The sequence below is a fragment of the Scatophagus argus genome, chromosome 14 (genome assembly GCF_020382885.2).
Source record: "Scatophagus argus isolate fScaArg1 chromosome 14, fScaArg1.pri, whole genome shotgun sequence".
NCBI lineage: Eukaryota > Metazoa > Chordata > Actinopteri > Scatophagidae > Scatophagus > Scatophagus argus.
The window spans coordinates 11,301,721-11,323,211 of NC_058506.1; the positions used below are offsets into that span (position 1 = coordinate 11,301,721).

General features: G+C 40.4%; 2 protein-coding genes across 3 annotated transcripts; both read left to right on the forward strand.

Moving 5' to 3' along the window:
- The first annotated feature begins 731 nt into the window (after nucleotides 1–731).
- On the forward strand, nucleotides 732–12,381 carry LOC124070310 (transcriptional coactivator YAP1-like). Of its 2 annotated transcripts, XM_046410105.1 has the most exons (10): nucleotides 732–969; nucleotides 1,316–1,379; nucleotides 1,714–1,933; nucleotides 3,668–3,867; nucleotides 4,629–4,786; nucleotides 6,673–6,774; nucleotides 7,029–7,135; nucleotides 7,310–7,428; nucleotides 8,022–8,122; nucleotides 9,275–12,381. In XM_046410105.1, exons 3-10 carry the CDS (start codon nucleotides 1,742–1,744, stop codon nucleotides 9,454–9,456), a joined length of 1,161 nt encoding a protein of 386 aa, XP_046266061.1. In that variant the 5' UTR covers nucleotides 732–969; nucleotides 1,316–1,379; nucleotides 1,714–1,741; the 3' UTR covers nucleotides 9,457–12,381. The 2 variants fall into 2 exon arrangements, with proteins under 2 accessions (XP_046266061.1, XP_046266062.1); XM_046410106.1 differs by lacking the exons at nucleotides 732–969; nucleotides 6,673–6,774 and having other exon boundaries at nucleotides 1,025–1,379.
- A 464-nt stretch (nucleotides 12,382–12,845) lies between these two features.
- Nucleotides 12,846–21,325, forward strand: birc2 (baculoviral IAP repeat containing 2). Its single transcript, XM_046410104.1, has 14 exons — nucleotides 12,846–12,971; nucleotides 13,514–13,603; nucleotides 14,902–15,691; nucleotides 15,815–16,095; nucleotides 16,251–16,553; nucleotides 16,733–16,976; nucleotides 17,541–17,640; nucleotides 17,798–17,876; nucleotides 18,051–18,099; nucleotides 19,354–19,596; nucleotides 19,727–19,825; nucleotides 19,994–20,149; nucleotides 20,308–20,349; nucleotides 20,509–21,325. The coding sequence occupies exons 3-14, from the start codon at nucleotides 15,598–15,600 to the stop codon at nucleotides 20,700–20,702; spliced, it is 1,884 nt and encodes a 627-aa protein (XP_046266060.1). The 5' UTR covers nucleotides 12,846–12,971; nucleotides 13,514–13,603; nucleotides 14,902–15,597; the 3' UTR covers nucleotides 20,703–21,325.
- Nucleotides 21,326–21,491: the final 166 nt, after the last annotated feature.

Below are 21,491 nucleotides of genomic sequence, written 5' to 3' on the forward strand. Positions count from 1 at the left end.
GGACCATCTGTTTCAGTTTATTTCAACTCTGCATTGAGGTTTTATGATGTTGCAGTGCTGCAATGTTTTATAGACTATGGATTTTCCCAAAATTCAGCCCAACATATTTGGTATCTGGGGAAACTTGAGGACCTCCAATAGAATTTAAAATGAATGTCTGTGGATTTGAACCATCTTTAGCTGCACCCCTACTTGTTAAACTGTTTAATTTACAAAGTTACAGTTAAGTAGTTACATTATATCAATGAATAAGGCTTTCTCTCTTTCAACCAGTGTTTAGATTAATAAATTACTTGATTATTTGCATTTCTTTTTTGAGTAAAATCCGATTCATTTGTAAAATATTTTGTTTTTAAGAGCCAATTAAATATCCAACCATTACTTTTACAAGACTCTCCATTTCCACTATAGCCTACATTAACTGTGGTGTATTATAATGACTAAATAACTGAGTGCACCGTTCATAATTACACAGCCAGGCCAGACATTTTTCTTGAATCCTATCTGTGGACTAGCTGAGCTCCAGATGGCTGCGCGCATGCCTGCCACTAGAGGGCGGGAAACTATGGCACCGCCTGCATGGACAAAAAGGCTCCGGTTGGGTTGGCCTCATCAGGGGCGGATGTTTTCTCACTGCAACTTCCCAATACCCCCCACCCCCACCCCCTCCTCACTCTTCCCACCCACCCCCCTAAAAAAAACCAAAAAAAAAAAAAACCCCAACCCAGTGAAGCCCAGAGTCAGGAAAAAAATGACGGCCGCACAGCAGATGAGCGTCATTTCTCCTCTCAGGCAGATCATCTCTGGTTGACTCTGTGCGCCTCTGTCTACGCTGTCTACATATGGTCGTCTGCGTCTTTCCTCCAGCAGGGGAGAAAACCACACAAACTGGAAACTGCAGTGAATCTATCACTCATCTCCGCTCCATTTTCAGGGTCGAAAGTGTCTTGTCTGGTGCATGTGGAACATGTAAGCGAAGCGCAAATAAACAACTTGTTTTTTATTTTTTCTTTTTTTTCTTTTTCATATTTTGTGTTGATGGTCTGAGTTTAATATTTCTCCCTGCAATCTGCGGCAGCTTTAAACTCGGCAACCCCGCCCCTCAGCACTATCACATGAATCTGGACTGAGCAGTGGATGTGAAAAAAGTTTGGAGGTCTCTCGCTGAAATCACTTTTCTCCAGCTGGCTTCATATGTTGGCTTCATGTTGTTTTTTTTTTTTTCTTTCCACTTGAAGAGGCTTTTGACTGAAAGTTTGCATCGGAAATCAGCGTCGCACTGAGTGTTTTCCCGGCTGTGATTTTTTTTTTCCAGTTTCTTTTTTCCCTGCAGGACTACAGACAGAGAGGGAGAGGGGAAACGGTCTGGCTGCTTGAAGGTATGTGGGAGGCATGTAACGTGTTGTACGCTGCTCGGATTGATTTGCGTAAGCGATCCTGGCTTTAAACCACACTCTTTCGACTTCTTTAGCCGAAGATTGTTTTTCTTTCCGCGGCCGAATAACTTCCGAGATGTTACAGCTTGAAACAGACGCACAAGGACACAAAAGTTCAAATGGGGTGTGGGGGAGGGAAAGAGGGGGGGGGCGCAAAAAGTGTAAACAAATCCGATCCTAACTCCAGAGCTCGGACGCATCTAGTTTTTAACGGCCCTGGTGTTTATTGTCTTTGTTTTGTGTGTGTGTGTGTTTGTGTGGTTGAACTCATCGACAGATTTGTTGCGACACAAAACTTTGGCGACATGGACGCGCCTCCGGCCGGGCAGCAGATCGTGCACGTCCGCGGGGACTCGCAAACGGAGCTGGAGGCCCTCTTCAGCGCCGTGATGAACCCCAGCAAGGCGTCCCGACAGCCGGCCTCTCTGCCCATGAGGATGAGGAAACTGCCGGACTCCTTCTTCAGACAGCCGGACTCCCGGGGCCACTCCAGACAGGTAACTGCTGTTAACTGCACCACACTGAGCATGCTCATGTGTGCATACTGATAGGCTACTTCAACTACATGATGTGCTGTAGTCCTGCAACACGCGCCGATCAAAGAAATCAACAATCAATCAATCAATCCGGAAAGATTCTTAAATATATTTTTGTCCACATCTGTTATACAAGAGAGGGACGACATTAGAGATGTTTAATCCAATGACGTCCTGAAACGCTGTTGGTCATTTTCTTGGTTAATCGATTATTTGTTTGATCTGAGATATGTCAGTAGTTAATTCCCACCTCACAAATGTGAGCTTTTTCAAATGTCTTGTTTTAATTGTCCAACGGTACAAAAGCCATAAACACTCGGTTTCAGCTGTCACGTATGTCCACACAAATCCACTCACTTAGGAAGCTGGAAACAGTAAAGGGTTTTGTGTTTTTGCTTTCTAAAATGAGTAAAACATTAGATGATTACCAAAATATTATTGCAGAACATCTATATTTTGACAGTTTCAGGTTTCTGCTTCCTAATTTAGAGAATTTGCTGCTCTTCTGTTTTTTGTTTTTTTTTTTGTTGTCATTTTTGGCTGAATGTCTTTAAGTTTTAATATTGAAGACATCAATTTGGGCTGGAGGAAAATGTGGTGGGCTGTTTTTTACTGACATTTTACATACTAAACAGTCAGGTTTGGAAAATAATTAATAATGAAAATAATAAATTGTTGCAACCCTAATCTCTTGGTCCTCAGTGAAAGGTTGTATGCAGGACTACTTTTACATTTCTCCCAGTCTGGTCCAAAATATTCCCCCCTCCTGATTTGATTCTGTTTATTTGTGAAGCCTATTTGTTGATGTTCCGGTGAGGATCTGCTTTGAAGTATTGCTACTCCACCGTGATACCTGTGTTGGGTATCACTGTGGAGTGGAGTAGCAATACTCCACTGTGATACCTGTTTTGGGTACAAGACTTTCCTTGTTGCCGCAGTTACAAATATCAATGGGGTAAAGTTGTGGAAAAATCTTTAAAACAATGACGAAGAAGAGTAGTGGTTATGAGTACTCCTCAACCAACCCTTAGAGACTCAATGGCAGATTTTTATGACTTTAAAGGTTATTCAGATTTCACATATTGTATTTTAAGACTTCTCTGGTATTGTGGGCAGCTCCAGTTGCATTCAGCCATACTGAGTGAGGGGTTTTCCCTTTTAAAAAAAAAACCCCATAAAGCAGAAGTTATAATGTTCATCTCACGAGAAACAATTAAAGTATAGGAACAGTGTTTCAGACACAGTAAGGGTCAAGTCTCGTGCTTGTCATGTTTAAGTCATGTCATGGGCTCATCTAGAAAGCAGGTACAGTAGTTCACCTGTCTGATGTCTGTCTCATTGACTAAATTTCACTTTAACTATAGTTTTACTTATTCTGTGACCAGGAAACACACCTCGAATCTACCTTTTACATTTTTAGATGTGACTGACACATAATTACTGAAATCTGTAAAACTCATTCAGCACAAAAGGACTTTGAGATAAGCTTACCAACAAATTAGAATATTAAAAATCATCTTTTAAAGTGAAGCAACCTGATTGACTGTTCTTCCTCCCAACCTTTTGTTTTGGTTTGTTTTGGTTTTTTTTCATTCTGGTTTCCATCCAAAACTTTTCTTCCTGCTGGGTTTTGTTTCTGGTAGCTGTCTGTGGACTCGTTGTGGCAGTTGTTAACCCTGCTTTTTTTCTCGTCAGGCCAGTTCGGATGGAGGTGTGTGCGGCTCCCTCACTCCTCATCATGTCCGCGCCCATTCCTCCCCTGCCTCCCTCCCAGTCAACTCTCTCTCCACTCAAGCGGCAGATGTAGCAGCGACGCCGATCGTACCTGACGACATGCCACTCCCCCACGGTTGGGAAATGGCCAAAACCCCTACTGGCCAACGTTACTTCCTCAAGTAAGGTTTAACTTCTGCTTATCGATCTGCAGGTTACTTGAAGGCTTTCTGTTCAATAAGACCTAACTTGTTCTAACATCTACATTGCCACTCATCCTGTTTTATGGCTGCAACTAATGATAGTTAATGATGCTTATTATCTGTTATTATAGTCTATAAAATACCTGTACCAGTGTCCCAAAGCTCACTGTGATGTCTTCTGTCTCAGATGTCTCATTCTGACTGAATGGCCAAATAAAAGATTCAGTCATACAAAACAGAGAAATGCATAAAATCCTCCCATTTGAGAAGCTGGAAACAGCACATTTTCTCTATTTTTACTTAAATATCTTAAAAGATTATCAAATGATGAAAACTGTCGTTACGGGAAACAGTAGACGGTGCATCATTTTTGAATATTTTGCAAGAGAAAGAATCACAAGTAAAGGGAAACAGCAAAGAGAGAAATCCAGCAGGGCAGATAAAACCAGGACTCACACTAATCAGTTGCATGCAAACAGAAAACTTTCCAACTAGTTTTGCAACCGGTGTGGTATCAGCCAGTTTCATTCATGAGAGCACATGGCCTGACAGCTCACACTCCTGTCAAACCCCGCTGCAGCACAAGCAGTGACATTCATCTGTGTGAGCACAGATGTACACGCACATCTCGTAGTACAGGTAAAGCAGGTCCGAGGCAAAACGTGCCTCACGCTTCTCATCCTTCAGGTTGCAGCGGTGTAACAGACGCAGATATGTTTAGACTTGTTGTGTGTTTGCAGTCACCTGGATAAGACAACCACTTGGCACGACCCTCGACTTTCGCAGCTTCAGTCGGCTGCAGCTCAGCATCCCATCTCTGGCACTCCGGTCCACGCCCACTCCCTCAGCAACCCAGCACCCACTACGCAACCACAGAACAACATCAATGCAGAGACAGGTATCACTCTAACTCCCCACCCCCATTCTCTTTCACAATTCAGTTTCTTTTTGAAGCACAGGCCTGCTTTTCATAGTTCAACTCCGTCAGCAGTGGGTCAGATCTTTTCCTGGTGTGATGTCTTCAGGATTCCCTTTTGGTCTCTGCAGTCACGGCTCTGGTGACTTTGGTGGGAATTGTCACATGCTTAGATTAAAGCCCAGACAGTCTGTGATGGACACGGCTATAAAAGCAGAGACGGGACTCTCAGGTTTGACACATTAGTGAGAGCGTCCCACTTGAGAGAAATCTTCATTGTCAGCAAAACAGAAGCTCTTTCAACCGCTTGTTTCGTACAGAGGCTTTTCTTATTTGGATACGAGTTTTATAGGTAGTTGGTCAATTGCCGCCTTTGAATAAATTCCTCTCGTGTCAAAATTTAAAAGGGTCTCTTCGCCCAAATTGCACAAAAACATTTTCTTACTGACTAAAAGTGTGAGGGGACTGAGATTGAGGATGATATGAAACAAAGGTTCCTGGCCAGACTTGAACCAGAGCACGTAATGATGAAATCACGTGAACAGAAGCTTAAAGGTTAAGTTTAAGTCTATTAGAACAACAGTCGTGAGCACATATTAGTGTATGTGTATAGTACTGAAGTACTGAAACAGTTTTTGTGTGCTGAACACAAGGAATGATCCTCGTGTTCATACTGGATATTAACAGTTCCTTGATCAAGTGAGTTTTCTGCATAAGTGATGAGGGCAAAATCCAGTCAAAACGTTATTTAAAGTTTTATTTGAAGCCATCCAAATTGAACAAACCAAGTCACATCTCTAAGTTGTTTTTTTGTACAAAATTCCCTCTTCTTGTTACTGTCCCACTGCAACTCAACAAGGAAACACAAGGGTAGTACAAAGAAGGACTTTTTTTTTTTTTTTTACTAAAACATTTGTAACTTTAAAAGACATGATTTAGCCTGAGGAAGGATTACAACAAGCAAAAAATGCTTAAATGTTCGTGTGGACGCCTGACTGCACAGCAGAGGTGAATCAACCTGCATGTGTGGCACTCGTTGCACTGAAAAGGAAGGGAACAATTAAATACCGTCAGTGCAGTTATAATCAATAACTGCATGTTAATGATGCACAACACCCACTGAACACAACAGACAGACACAGGGATCAGTTGAGGAACGCAGTGGAGCATTTAGCAGCTAGAAAGACAAGATATTTCCCCGGGAAGTGGTGAAGACCGAAAACCAGAGCTAAAAGAGAGTAAATATTGGATTGACGTTCATGAGGTGAACACAAACACGAATAATAATGTGTAAATAGGCAACTGTTTGCTCACAGGTTCTCCATAACAACTTTACAGGATGTGTTACATTTACTGCCCCCAAGTGGCCAAATTGTTAATTAATGCGGATTTAATTCAAAAAAGCAAAGGGATTTTTCCAGAAACAATGTCCCTGTTAATCTGGATAATCCACAGATCTCGCTGTGAACAGTTTTCATTGGCCCTACTTTCCACTGAAGAAACAGTCCCAATGAAAACCTAGTGTAATGCGTTCTGTGGATTATTTTAGATTGTGTCTATTGCTATTTAATTTTTATATTGTAATTTGGCTGAACAGACCCTTTAAGAATAAAACATTCATTTTCTCCACAAAGAACACCATGAGTATTGACAGTATTGCATACTTGTCTCAGTAGTGTTTTACAGTCTCCCACCCAATGCATTCAGGCAAGAACATACTGTAGCTATTTACCCACTAACCTCATAATATCTCTACAAAGTAGAAGCTACACAGAGACATTAAAGGACGTGGGCCAGATTCTACTTTTTACTCTCCATGCACTCCATCCACGTTTGCCTTCTCACTGTGTACTTTCACTGCTGTTCAGGTCCACTACCTGAAGGCTGGGAGCAGGCTGTGACTGCAGATGGAGAGGTGTACTACATCGATCACATAAATAAGACCACCACATGGGTCGACCCGCGTCTAGGTAGCACATCATCAAATTTGTGTCTCCTGAATTGACAATTCTTGCTTGTCAATGAGAAACATTTTGTTCCAATGTCCACCATCACAAGTTGCTCTTTGGCAACCAAAATAAGAAAGATCGCAAAGTTTTGAAAAGATTTCCTCATATATATATATATATATATAAAGAAATCATTACTGAAAATGTTTGACCTCTATGAAGATATTGACGTAATAGTCAAAAAGATCTTTTCCTATGAATTTTTTGTGTTTCAGCCCAGAAGATGAACCCTGGCATCCTTGGCATGGCGCTGCAGCAAAGGCAGGAAAAGGAAAGGCTCAGATGCAAACAGCAAGGCGTCCCTCAGCAAATCACACCACAGGTCAGACGTTGAATAAAACTGCACTTGGATGAACCTGCATTTAAATTTAAAATTCCAGATTCAACTGTAGTTAAATTGTTGTTTTAACTGTACTTAACTTGTTGTTGCTGTAGTTAAACTGAGAGTTTTACACGTTAAAACAGGAGTGCGTGTGTGTATGTGTGTGTTTTGTAGGAGGCAGGAGGAAGAAGCCAGATGCCTGTTGGGATGGACCATGACAGGAACACACAGACGCTTGTCCCATCTCTGGATGTCAGGATCAGAGCCCCAAATCACGAACCCACACTTAATGGGTGAGTTCATGTTCCATATTATTGTCATGTGCTGTAGATCTGCTTTTAGTTGTGGTCATTAAAGGACAAAAGTGGAAAGTAGAGTATACACAGAAGAAGTATAGTGGTTATGTTTACAAGAAGAATGCATAACTTGAAAGCAGTAATACAGTGTAGAAATAACCACTGTAAAGCTGCTATTTAGGATTAACAGGACAGACCCTTTTCTGATGTTACCTTAATAATTATGTATTTTTTCACATCATATCTATCATCTATCATTTTCATTTTCAAGTCTTCATAAGTCAGGTGTTTTGTCAGTTCAGCAGCTCTCCAGTTTGTCTGCTGCTCATTCCTGATGTGTAACACGTTGACTTGTAAAAAAAAAAATAAATAAATGGATGAAGTGATTTTAGGTGCACTTTCAGTCTTGACTCTGCTCAAATGGAGGCGGAGGGATTTATGACGTGTACTGGTGCCTGCCACCAGGGGGCGACAAAGATGTTTTGACTTCACTTTTGGGGAGCTCTCATGTCATCTGTTTCCATATACAGTCAGTTGTTCAACAGATGATGATTAGACATGAAGGAATGTTTTTGTGTGTTCTTGTGCAGCGCTCACTCTCGCAACGAGAGCACTGACAGTGGTCTAAGCGTCAGCAGCTTACCCCGCACGTCGGACCACATGCTGAGCTCTGTGGATCACATGGACACTGGTAAAACACACACACACACACACAGTCATTTTTCCATCACTAACCGCCACCTAACCATAACAATAAACATTACTTACCTAATCCTAACCCTCACCTTAGCCTAACTTTAAAGCAAGTCTTCACCTGAATATTTAATGATTTATATTGTGGGGACTTGCATTTTGTCCCCATAAGTAAGGCGGGTGCTCACAGTGTGACTGTGTAAACAGATTTTTGTCCCCTCAACTACAGGAATACGTGTCCACACACACACTCTCTCTCTCTCTCTCTCTCTCTCTCACACACACGCACTCATGCATACACACACACACACGCCTTTTCTCATTCAAATGGCCCCAGAGTTTCCACTTTGGCAAAGCAGCTTTTGATTTCTTTTGAAAATCATCCCTCCGCGCTCCATTAGAAATATGTGTATTTTTATCAGAACCATAATGATGAACACGATGTCCAGATGCCACATCTGTTGCTCTAAATATAGCCTAAAGCCACTGAGAAACAGTTTATTTTGAGAACTAAGGACCTTGTTTTGTTTTAGAAGTTGGTTGTAATTTCTGGCTTTTGCTCGGGCCTTCCAGTAATTGCTGGCATAGCTGGTGGAGAAACAAATGATTTCACATGACAGTAACTTTCCCAGAGATGATGCTAAGAAATTTCTGTTAATTTAATTTGTAATCCACAAACATGGTGTGAAAAGGCTTGATGGACAGGCCATTAATTATATTAAATAAAAGTTGAGGTGGGGAAAATGTAATAAAGAACTCAGAAAAAGGCTTGGACCGGCAGCACTTTGGACTGCAACATGTTCATCAAGTAGCATCCAAATGATGCCTCTGTATTTCGTATTTATTCATCGTATTTGTGCTCACATGTAGCCTATTAAATTTTGTGCACTCACTGATTCTCCTCTGTGTTGTTTTGTTAATTTGTGTAACAGAAGAAACAGATGGAAAACATGAATTGTGCTTTTCATTCATATGCTTAAACACTTCCTGTGTGAAACCTCTTTAGACATGCTCACCTGGGTTCATCTATGTTAAAAAGACAATCCCTAATTTTATGAAAACACCCAGCAGTTTATCTGACTTCCCAAGTTTCTCTCAGCTCGTTGTCCTCTGCACAGTTCATTCACATCTATCTTTTGCACTTCTTCAGGCGAGGCTGGCGAGCCCTCCTCGATGAGCTTACAGGAGACGATGCCCGTGCTCCCGATGTCTGAGGGGGAGGAGCTAATGCCCTGCATCCCGGAGGGTCTCAGTTCAGACCTTCTGATGGACATGGAGACCGTTCTCTCTGGATCGCACATGGACAGAGACAGCCTGCTCACCTGGCTATAGACAAACCCGGCCACCGACCCGAAGATACGGTGTGATGTCAAATCTTCATAACGTGACTGAGACTGAGAATTTTTGGCTTCAGAAGTGGTACAGAAACAACATTACTGAGAGAATATGCTACTGTTGTGTGACGGATACCTAACACTACTCGCACCCCGAGGAATGAAAAAAGCCCTGACTCTCGCAGAGGGTAGTAAGCTGCTGGTATGTTTTTTTGGCCTGGTTTTACACAGATGCATAACAGAGCATCCATATTTTCGAGACACTCCTTTCTTTTTAGTGATCGGTCTCAGATGATGCTCCCCAAGTCTCTGAATCACAGCTAAGTTTAGATTTATTTTATTTTCTACACTTGGGTAAGACTCTTTGCATCACACTTTAAAAAAACACAGTGTCAAGTCAATGAAGTTTGCATGTAGCAGTTATACCAAAAAGGCTCTAAAGATAGTAACAGAAAGAGAAAAAAATCATATCTACTTGACTTTATATAGCTTATGGGAGCAGCATGTAGCGCTTCTTGGTCTGAGCAGCCTGCAATTTGTGATTTTAATACTCACAGTCGTCTAAAACATGTTCTTAAGAAGCGTCAGGAGTTTAAACAGAGACTTTAACAACACTTTATCTTTATTAAACACTACATTGGTTTCATGAAACCAAAAATCTGCTCTAAAAAAATGACTCATCAAAGCTGACATTAACACTGCAACACAGAGACATTCAGTCAGCTAAAATTCTCACAAGCCAGTATTAAAACCCATCTCTGTGGAAGACTGTGGAGTTACTCAAAACCAAGATTGTGGCTTCTTTGATGTTTTTCAAAATTAAGTTAAGGAGGAGAATAAGCTTTATCTTCAGAGGTCACAGTGAACATATCATTCCCAACAAATCAAAGCCTGAGGAGTCTTAACTCTGGGCACTAAAAATACAACAAACTACAGTGTCTACAGTAAATGCAATCGAACACAACACAGGGTTTCCCCGAGAAGCTGTAATCCGGACGTATCTGGTGTTCTGATCAGTTTTCTTAGTGGATGACACTAGATTCATGGCCTTTGCTGTGTGAAATAACACCCCTGCCTCCTACAACCCCCCCATTTCCCCCCGAGTTTCAGGTTTTACCTTATGAAAGTATGTTAATATTTTAGAACAGTAGTCAACTTCAACTCTAAAACACTCCTGGAAACCCCACAAAATCTCCCCTTTTTCAGTTTACTAATATTCAGGTTTTGTTCATACTTAGCTTTAGTTTTTATTGTTGTGTTGGATTGCATGTTATTTTAAAATGTTCCGGTCATTTTCTCCACTCCAACATTGAATATATAAGCTTCACAAAGGTAGTATTTATTGGAGATTTGTTTTATTGGATTTTGTTATTTTTGACAGCTGAGATTTTACTCCTCAGTACTAATACAGCTCTTGGCAGCTCTCAAACATAAATGAAAACTGTTCAGTCAGCCATCAACCAAGATTAATGTGTTTTATTCCTTTTCCCCCAATACTGGTGTTGATACAGTCCTAACAATTTCCTTTTTTCACATCTATTCATTCAGTGGCATCACAGGTTTTTTTTCCCCTGCAGAAAAGCATACAACCAGCCAGGTTTTTAAATTTTAGCTCCGTAAGTACAAATCAACTGTCTACACTTATGCTGAGCATTTTTGGATACACACAGTACAGATTTAGCTTTTCATTCATTTCTAACGTAGATTTGCATACACTTGAAACTTGCTTGAGTTATGTGATCACCCACTGTGAACAGCCTTGCATTATGAAGGCAGGATAATGCAATTTTAAGTATAGTTAAACACTACATTACCACTCAGTGACAACACTGACATAATAATGTACTCTTATTGTTCACTGTAACAAACTGTTTCTTACTTTCTTCATTTTTTTAAAATTTCTTTTCAGAATATCCTGTAGCGATAACGCTTTTCCATTTAAATCCATTATTTGGTAAAAAAAACCTTGAATATCTGTTTTTGATACAAGACAACAAATTCTGTTTTCGTAGTCTAATTTAAAACAAAGTAAACTTGCAAAACAGAAATGCGTATGGATTAGATGCTTGGAGCAGTATAAAACGCATTCATATTTCTAAAGGAGAGTGGCAGAATACACAGCAGTGATGTAAATGTAAGTAATTTGTTGTAAATAGACTAAAACATGCAAAATCATCGGTATGAGCCTTTAAAAATAACCCTGGTCGGTGCAGTTACGATGTTAATTTGCTACCACCCTGTAGAGATATCGTTTCCTCTGTCGGTGGCTCCAGTTTTCCACTCTTGCACATTAGCATCTTTCTAATTGCAGATGATATGTTCTTGGCGTATTTTGTTATAACGGCAAGTGTTATGTGGGTGCTGTAATACAGAAGAAGGCAGTCGTCAGTATGTGGAGCCCTTTAATTCTCCTTGTTTAGTTAAACTCTATAATAAGTATATAACCTGTTTTTATATGCTGGGTTTTTCTGCAGTGTGTTTATATTTTATCTTACTTTCTAGGTTGTTAATTATCGGTGAGAGCCTTTCTTCTAACCAAGTGCCTTTTTTTATATATACACAGTATACAGAAATGGGACTTCATTCACAACATCCCCAAAATAAAGAGCCATGTCACCTATTTTTTTATTTTCTAAATTAAAATACCATGGGCCTGGATCAACTTACTGTTCATACACATAGCCTGTTGCAACACACTACCTAGCCCATTATTTATCTTGGAATGCATGACACTTGCTATGTATATTACATATAATGATTTTTATTATCCTATTTACAGAGAGTTTGGAGGCAATCAGACTTGTTTTGTATCTTTTTTTTAATGCATGTGCTTAATATAAAAAAAGTTTCTGCTTACTCTCACTGTAATCATTTTAAAGGACTTTATGTTTAATAAACTTTTAAATACACCTGACAAAAAGTAGCCTAGTTTCTAGTGTTGTGTCTCGTGTGGATCGCCCATGATACGGTTTTATCGGACAACAGGCTGCTATTGTCTTTGTAGTTCTATTTCCACAATACGTTCATGTAGCCTCATTGTTGTCAGCAAAGTGTGACAGGAAGTGACACTTGTTTTAACTGATTACAGATTTGTGTTGTTTTCGTGCTACATATGGATAAAACACAGACATAATAGTTATGTGAAGTATTGCATTATCAAACCTTTAAAAAAAAGACTGGAATTAATATGGATTATTATTATTGATTGATTGATTGATTGGTCTAGTTTTTAAGCACTCAGTGATTGAAAATGATCTGAACTCCACCCTTGCGGGGACTGAAGAAAAAATTGTTAAAAAAAAAAAAAATACAGGTACTTTACATACAAGACGTGACGGAATCATCAATAGATCAGATATGTGAAAAGCCAAAGGTCAGCACATGCAGAAGAAAGGCTGACACGTCATTGTGGTTAAGGGGGCGTGGCTAAATGAGCGGAAATACCACATACCAACTGGTGACTCCGTAGAGACACTTTACGTTCTAACCCCCTGACTTCAGAAAGGCCTCTGTGTGAGTATCTTACTTTATTTAAACTGGATTATTATTTTAACTTTATACATATATATTTATTTATACATCACATATATGAGGTTTTTGACTTTCGACAGAATATTGCTGATAAATTTAATAGAATGTTGTATGTAGTGTATGTGAATATTATGTTGTTGTGAGTATTGTGTTATTTCTGTTTGTAAATTATAATTTTACTTTAACTGAACACGATTACGATGTGTAGATACATGTAGATATATGTAGATAAATACACAGTTGTGGCTTATAAAAGGGAGTTTTACATGTTTCTGTGTGATGTTATACAACAAATGGAGGTTTTCGTTTATTTATGCACATGGAATTTTATTAACAAGAGACAAACGTTGACTTGATGATCACAGAAGCCGAAAAGCAATGCAGATCACTACGAGACATGTGTGTCTAACATGTCCAAAATAAGGTGGCTTAAGTGTGTTTAAAAATTACAACATGCTGACACGACCCGAGAGATTTACCGGAGGGAGTTCTCAAGTCTGTGTACATTTTTCCGTCGCGTTTAGATTCGCAGACAGGCGGAAACACCGAGAGAGTCGGCGGTGTCTGTGACGCGCAGCTTCCAGGATAGTGGGACTTTCCGTGGCGACTGAATGGTGAGTGTGTTGGATGACTTGGTAGTGAGCTCTTTTATGTCACGTTATTGCCTCACTCTGTTGTGTCCAGACCAGACTTGTTTCGTTTTTCTTTCTCAATCCTGCTGCACACATCATTTAACTGAGTGAAGCTGTTAGCGCTAGCAAGCTCAGGCGTTAGCAGGCTAACGCGCTCTTATCTGATCAAACTGGCTCTTTGGGCGTTCAGTGTCAAGTTAATTGATGTCAGTTGCCAGCTAGCTTTATCTTTCAAACCTATGTTGTAACCTGTCTCAAGCCAATTCAAAATTTACAGATTGCTTAAATATTACCCGACGTAGCTAACGTTAGCTAACGCAGATTTAATTTCTGTTCAATCTGGAAACATAACTACGCTAAAGCTAAAACAGGAAGTGTCGGTTCTCATTTCTGTGTCGTATATGTGTGTTGGAAGGAAAGTACCTAACCTTTCCCGACCAGAAAAATACCACTGTCACCAGATGATCATATCTTTACCACCTGGTGTTCCGAAATGATCCGTCAGCTGAGTATGTTAATTGGCAGCTTTATTAAAGGAGTGCTTCATTGATGATATCATCTGTTACTCTGGTAAAGCTTAATGAAGACTGAGAAAACTACCAGAAAGCCTGCTTTATCAAAAGGCGGCCTTAGGTTTTAAAGATTTGGACGTATGGGTGTTTTCCAGGGACAGGGTGTGAAATAAACTTATGGTATTAGTTGCACTATGGGAATTACGTGAAATATCTCAGTCTCTGTCAGTTTCTTGTTTGTTTTTTTTTTAAATCCAGTGTAATTTCCCCGACTTTACGGAAACGTTGTAGAAAATTTTTTCACGATTTGTGTACTGATTATCTATTATGTTTGGACTATTTTCTTTTATTTTGCAGAGTAAATAAATTATCAATTGAAATACAAATATTTGTCAGATGTTTTGGCAAAGAAAATAATTATTTGTTGACCCCTTGCCCACTATTCAGCAATGGATGACCTTTCTTACTATTGCTGTTTGACAGCTAAATAAATTCTCTGCCTTTTTCCTTTTGGTACTATGCTAAACTGATATATAATATGTCTTTAGTGAACTTGAATCCTATAATGTATGTAGGGCGCTCTTATGTATAAACTAGCACGTCTATAGATACCTAGCAAGATTGTGAAATGGTGTATAAGTCTGAAAGATACAGTTTATGGCTTAAAGGGGTTAAATTCCTCCATGAAGAATTTCGCTGTGAGACTAATTCATTTTGTTTCCTCTCTCTCTCTCTTTTTTTTGTTTGTCTTTGTTTTTTGTTCTACAGGTCCTGCATTCAGTACACGTCGATTATCCTTACCTTACGAGCATAAAAATTTTCTTATTGGGCTTTTACTATTCAATAATGGAAGCTTAGACACCTACCAAAGAGATGTCCAAGAATGGGGGAGGGGTTTGAGAGCACATAGCCCTTGGTCTCTGTGTGTGTTTGTGTTTGGGACATTTTTCATTTATAATTTTTTAATACATAATCACATGCCATTTTTGTTAGATAATATATTTGATATGTCTGTGCTAAATATAAACAATAATATTTTTACTGATCCTGGGTGATTTATTCACAGTGCAACATGAAGATTCTTGATTTGAGGATTAATTGTAATTACAGCATTTAAAATAGTACAGCTTTTTTTTTTTCCAGTTACAGCAACATGTCTGTAACTGAAAACGAAATTTTGAAGTTTCAGCTGTAAAAGCTATATCAGTGACAAATGAGTCCTTGGTCAGATCTGTAGTTTTTAAGTTGTTCCCTCTGCTCTTTGAAGTTTCATTCTTACACATTCCTCACTTTCTTTTTCACCGTGACTGTCGCGAGTTGACACACCCCCGTCCTCACAACGTGATCTGTTTTACTGTTATCCATCAGTATGAGTCTGTCTGTGTGAGACCTTGGGTTTTCTCAAACCTCTCTCCCTTTGAAGGACATCTTTTTGCCTTTATATTGCTCTACCTAAATACGGAAATGGAAACTCTTTTTCAGCTCCAAAGCAGCCCATTTTTCATGCGGTTGTATCGCAATGGCAATCCACCTGACCTGCAATATAATAACTCCTCAGGTACAAATCTCTTTGTCCATTCGCTTTATCAAATTTAAGGTTTATTGGAATTTATTTTTGTACCTTCTGGTATGTTCTAGTCTCGAGTGTCAAGTGTGAATACAATGTTGCTTTCATCCCCAGAGCTCTTCCGCATCTCTACCTTTGCTCGATTCCCAAATTCGGCGGTCACAGAGCGAAGTCTGGCGAGGGCGGGTTGGTTCTACACCGGTGTGAGCGACCGTGTGCAGTGTTTCAAGTGCAACGTGACGGCAGAGGGCTGGCATGCGGGAGACTGTCCTGCAGAAAAACACAGACAGCTCTCTCCATCCTGTCCCTTTATCCAGAGCCTCCCATCTACAGCCAACTTGCTCTCCTCCTCACACTCTGCCTTCTCCCCACTCCGCATCGCTGCAGCCATACCAGTAAGATTAAAGGAAATTTCTTAAGAAAATATATAAGAAATGTATTTGTTTTGCCATCGGTACTTTTAGACAGTCTGTTTTTGGCACATTAGAGTTTAAATTTAAGTTCAGTTTAAATTCAAATTTTTATTTGTTTTTTGTTGTTGTTGTTCTAGTCGTCTGGTCCAGGCCCAGCTGTGCTAAACCCGACAGCAAGCCAGGGCGAAGATCCAGTGGGTTACCCAAACATTGGTTTACCTGCTCCACCTCCCTCTAGCCCACTTACCTCTCGTGGTGTAGAAGACATGTCCCACCAAAGACCACCATGCTACAACCCCAACATGCGCAGAGAGCAGGACCGCCTGGACTCCTTCCACTCTTGGACACTCTCCACCATAACTCCTGCTGAGCTTGCCAAGGCGGGCTTCTACTACCTGGGCCAGGCCGACCAGGTGGCCTGCTTCAGCTGCGGAGGACAGGTTTGTTTCATAACAAGGACAACAGGTCCTGATAGGAATACACAGAGAGGGTTAATTATAAAAAAAACTGACTGACAGAAGTGGGCAGCAGTCTATAGTACATCCAGAGACAACATCATTTAGATTAAGTGTGTCTCAGGGTATCTATTTTGTTTTTTTAATCATGTTTGTGTTTGCAGTTAGCCAACTGGGAGCCAGGTGACAGAGCCTTGTCTGAACATCAGAGACATTACCCAAATTGTCGTTTTGCGCGGGGGGACAGAGCTGACGTGCTGGGAGCTGTGGTGGGACCCACCGCCCTGAGCAATGTGTCTAACCCTGCCATGCAGCAGAGCGAAGACAGGCTGCTCACCTTCGTCAACTGGCCATCTCGTATCCCTGTGCGGCCTGAGCAGCTGGCAAAAGCCGGCTTCTACTATGTAGGTAAGGACAACATCAGAAAGTCGCAGTTATTCCATAGCAGCGCCTGATCATAATGAGAAGCATTTAGCTGTTGAATGTTGGACTTGAAATGTTGCTCCGTGTTTGTTAAATATGCAGTCTCCCAAAGTGGCCAAAAAGGTGAAGTTATATGGTACTTCGAGAGAAAATCTAAAGTCAGAGATATCTTTTAAAGCAAATGCTTGCTGTTAATACATTATTTTAATTATTTATTTATTTCCTTTTCTATTAAGTCTGATTCGTAAATTGAAATCTTAAAGCTGTCATTTAAAAGTCCCTAAAATATTAGGTGAAATATATTCATAATGTTCAGATGAAAGAAATGAAGTAATTTCCCTTCCTTGCAACAGTTTTACTACCATAAAGCCTCCCCCCCGTATGGGGTTGTCCCCGTATTCAAGTATTTTTCCAAGTATTTTTTGTTTACATTTAAGCTGGAAAGTCCTGGAAATTAGAAACAAACATGTACTGGTTTAACAGTCATCTTTATCTGAAATCCCCCAAAAGGTAATTGTGACAGTGAAAGCTCTTCATTTGCCTCTCAAGGTCGTAACGATGATGTCAAGTGTTTCTGTTGTGATGGAGGCCTGCGGTGCTGGGAGTCTGGGGATGATCCTTGGGTGGAACATGCCAAGTGGTTTCCTCGGTAAGTGCTGCTGCTATTTATATTTTAAAAGTGTTGTGCAGTTAGGTGTCAAAATGTGTTGTCGAGTGCACTTTGCACTATAAAGACAAAGAGCTGTGTTATTTACATGTAGAGAGGATATGAATGTCTGCCTATTTGTGCCTTTGGTTAATTGCAGGTGTGAGTATCTGCTTCAGGAGAAGGGAGCAGAATTTATTCACCAGGTCCAGGCTCGCTTCCCTCGGCTGTTTGAGCAGGTCGGTAGAGAGCGCCATGAAACTCTGTTCTTGGTATCTTGGTTCAAATGTTTCGACACAGAGTGCGCCGTTTAAAAAACAAATAAAGTCTCTCTCTGAATATATATATATATATATATGTGTGTGTGTGTGTGTATGTATTTATTTTAATTTTTCTGCTTTCTCACTTGAAAGCTTTTAGCACATGGAGAGACCAGCTCTGAAGAGTTTGTGGATGCACCTGGTGAGTTTGAAACAATGCAGTCTTGAGTTTGGCATATTTATGAGAAAGTACAAAAAGTGCACCGTGCAGTAAAACCAGACAATCAGTCGGGAAGAGCACTGGAAGAACGTAATAAGGCACCTGTACATAATAAACTGTATTTGAGCTCAGGTGTTGCTTCTGGAAATCTGTAGCCTGCCAGTGACAAAACGCGATCTGTCTTTCTGTAGTTTTATTCAGGCTCTTGCAAGTGGGTCCAGTGCATACAGAGATCAGTGGTCACAACGGCAGAAGAGGAAAGAGCGCTCTCTTATCTGTTAGACAGATTAGAGCAGTCAAAAAGCCCTTTCTTTGAGCATTTTATGCTCACTCATTGAAACATTCTAATCATAAAGCGCGAGAACATCAAATCCAAGTAATCCAAACCCGAAATCTTAAAATCATCAAATTATGTAATTATGAAAATGCAGGTTCTAGGAAAGCTGAAATTAAACACTCCTTCAAGAGCGAATAACTCAAACACCCTTGCTAGGTTCTCTTAACGAGCAAGGAAAATGCAAGAGTATTAATTACACGCAGATATCATCATCATCACTTCCCTCATGGCATAAAGGGATCCCATCTGGAGTCAGAAAAAGATCTGATAAATCCTTCTGCACATTTCATCACTCTCATGTGGGACTTGTACTTACTGACTAGTACTGACCCACCGTTCTGCTCTGGATGCTGGCTGTGGTTTCTCAATCAGCAATCAGTTTGATAAGCAGCACGATGATGATGATGGCCAGCAGGAGGAGACAGTGTGATGCTCATTTTTAGCTGCATCCTGGGTATCTGAATGTGTCCTGTGATCTGTGTGTACGTCATCCTATCAGCAGTGTAACCTCAGCTCACTCCCTAATCAGTGTGTTGCCTGTGTGTTGGGGGGGTTTGATTGTTTTAAAGTTTGCCAGTTTACAGGCCTCTGTTAGGGCTTAAAGTCCTGCCGCCTGTGCTGAGAAACTGGCTGGCAGTGATCGTGTGATTTTTGTTTAGGATTACGTCACCACAGCGAATGCAGCACAATTCTGCCTTGTGTCTGGGTTATGTGAATCCGATTCATCCACAAATAGTTTCCAGATCTGGATTAGACAAGTAATAGATCCTGTACATCTGCTCTAAGGGAACAAACTTCTGTTACTGTAGCAACACATTCATGTGCCAAACCCTTGTTTACTCTTTATCTTGACTTCTTGTTGAATCACCCATCCTGACGTTGTCTACTCTCTCTCTCAGTGGTTCATCTCGGTCCAGGAGAGGAACGGTCTGAGGATGCGGTCATGATGAACACCCCTGTGATTAAGTCTGCATTAGAGATGGGCTTTGAGCGGAGTCTGGTCAAGCAGACAGTCCAGAGCAAGATCCTGACCAGTGGAGAGAACTACAGAACAGTCCAGGAGCTGGTTTCAGACCTGCTGAGTGCAGAGGACCAGAAAAGGGAAGAGGAGCGAGAGATGCTGGTGGAGGCGATGGCATCAGGTGCGGATGACGGTGAAAGATGTCTCTGTGATGTATTATGAGCAGGCATGAATTGCGATGTTAGTTGTGCTGTCTGTGAACATTTTATTGTTCAACATGATGAACAATATTTTTTTTTTTTTTGCTTCAGATGGTTTCACCTTTGTGAAGAGACACCAGGCGGCATTGGTGCAGCGTCTGAGGAGTGTCGAGCCGGTCCTGGAACATTTGAGAGAGCAAAATGTGTTATGTAAGTTTTAATCTGAGATTGTAATAACTGTTATAATATTTTTAAGTGGTTTTTTTGGGGGGTTTTTTTGTAACTCCGCTATTTTATTTTTAGTCCCTATCATGCAACTGTGATATCTTTAGTTCAGAATCCAGTTGTGAGAAACTGTTCTTCCCTGTTAACCTGCAGCTCCTGAGGAGTACAGCGGCCTCAAGGCCCAGACGTCAGCCCAGCAGCAAACCGCCAGGCTGATAGAGCTCGTCCTCACCAAAGGAAACGCTGCCGCCGAGGTCTTCCGCAACTGGATCCAGAAAAACGATGTCCACCTGCTCAGAGATCTCATGGGTACTTCCATCCCACCACATCACAGACTTTCTGACTGCACTTATCACATACAGTACAGACTTAAGTGTAAGATAGAGGTGCAAAGTAATGTTTTTATTTTGAGTATTTTCATTGTTTCCATTGTGCATCAAACCTGAGCTTGTCTTTCACATTTTCAGCCCAATCAAACGAAGCTGCGTCACCAAGCCAAGACCTTTCAGGTAAGCAAAAAGACCTGAATCTCAAGCAGAACTTACTGTCCTGGCAGTTTAATTTTATGCTTAATTGGTGTAACAGGTAAACACTATTTAAAAAAAAAAAAAAAAATCTTCATCATCATCGATCTTTAAGATGGATGCATTTGTCTGTTTTTGTTGCAGATCTCCCCATGGAAGAGCAGCTGCGGCGCCTGCAGGAGGAACGTACCTGTAAAGTGTGTATGGATAAAGAAGTCAACATCGTGTTCATCCCATGTGGACACCTGGTGGTGTGCAAAGAGTGTGCACCATCGCTGCGAAAGTGCCCAATCTGCAGAGGCCTTGTCAAAGGCACAGTCCGAACCTTCCTCTCATAACCGCAGAGGCTGTGAGCCACGCTCCCTCAGTCTGAATGTAAGCAATATAAGTCTAGATAGACTGGGAAGACCAGGAAGATTGTTATGCATCTTTTCCCCCCCTGCCTAATATGTGTCTTAACTTATTCATATCTGTAGAGACATAATCTGAAGAGATGTTTAAGATGTCACAAAGCTTCTACATCATTTATCTCCATAACCAGATAAAGCACACATAAGAGTCTCTGATGGAGATGTAAAAGAACAGTATAGCTTTTAGTTTAATATTAAGTATGATTTCATCTGATTTTTCACACAAACAGGAGTAGGACTGGGCGATACGTTTGAAGTCAGTGTCATGCTATTAATAGATGTTTATAACTTCATTATTATTATTATTATTCATTATACAAATATTTTAACACATAACATTTCAATAGATGATTCTGTCTCTGAAACATAAGACGCATAAAACAGCAGCCCTACATTAATCCTTCTTTTGAGTTGTCAGACATCAGTGCTATCAGTCATTAGCCTTTACTGTCCAGTACAGGAAGCAACTAAAGTGAATCACGATCACTGAAACAAGTGCAGAGGTATGATTGTGACCAGTGGAGTTGATTTAACTGTCTGAATAAATGTTTTAAAAAAAAAAAAACCCTCAACTTTTTGAACTTAAGCCTATGTTTACTGCAGGCATTTGGAAATTTCTTGTATATCCTGAGAAACACTCACATTGAGAATCTAAAATTTACTTCCAGACTCTGATGACTGTTTAACCACAAAGCATTTATCAGATATAAATGTATG

Excerpts from the sequence above, each read along its gene's own strand:
- LOC124070310 (XM_046410105.1), top strand. The coding sequence starts at position 1,742 with ATGGACGCGCCTCCGGCCGGGCAGCAGATCGTGCACGTCCGCGGGGAC. Across the intron at positions 4,787-6,672 it reads CAACATCAATGCAGAGACAG|GTCCACTACCTGAAGGCTGG; the intron begins GTATCACTCTAA and ends ACTGCTGTTCAG. Across the intron at positions 7,429-8,021 it reads CACGAACCCACACTTAATGG|CGCTCACTCTCGCAACGAGA; the intron begins GTGAGTTCATGT and ends GTTCTTGTGCAG.
- birc2 (XM_046410104.1), top strand. The coding sequence starts at position 15,598 with ATGGAAACTCTTTTTCAGCTCCAAAGCAGCCCATTTTTCATGCGGTTG. Across the intron at positions 16,977-17,540 it reads AGCCGGCTTCTACTATGTAG|GTCGTAACGATGATGTCAAG; the intron begins GTAAGGACAACA and ends TTGCCTCTCAAG. Across the intron at positions 19,597-19,726 it reads GGTGGAGGCGATGGCATCAG|ATGGTTTCACCTTTGTGAAG; the intron begins GTGCGGATGACG and ends TTTTTGCTTCAG.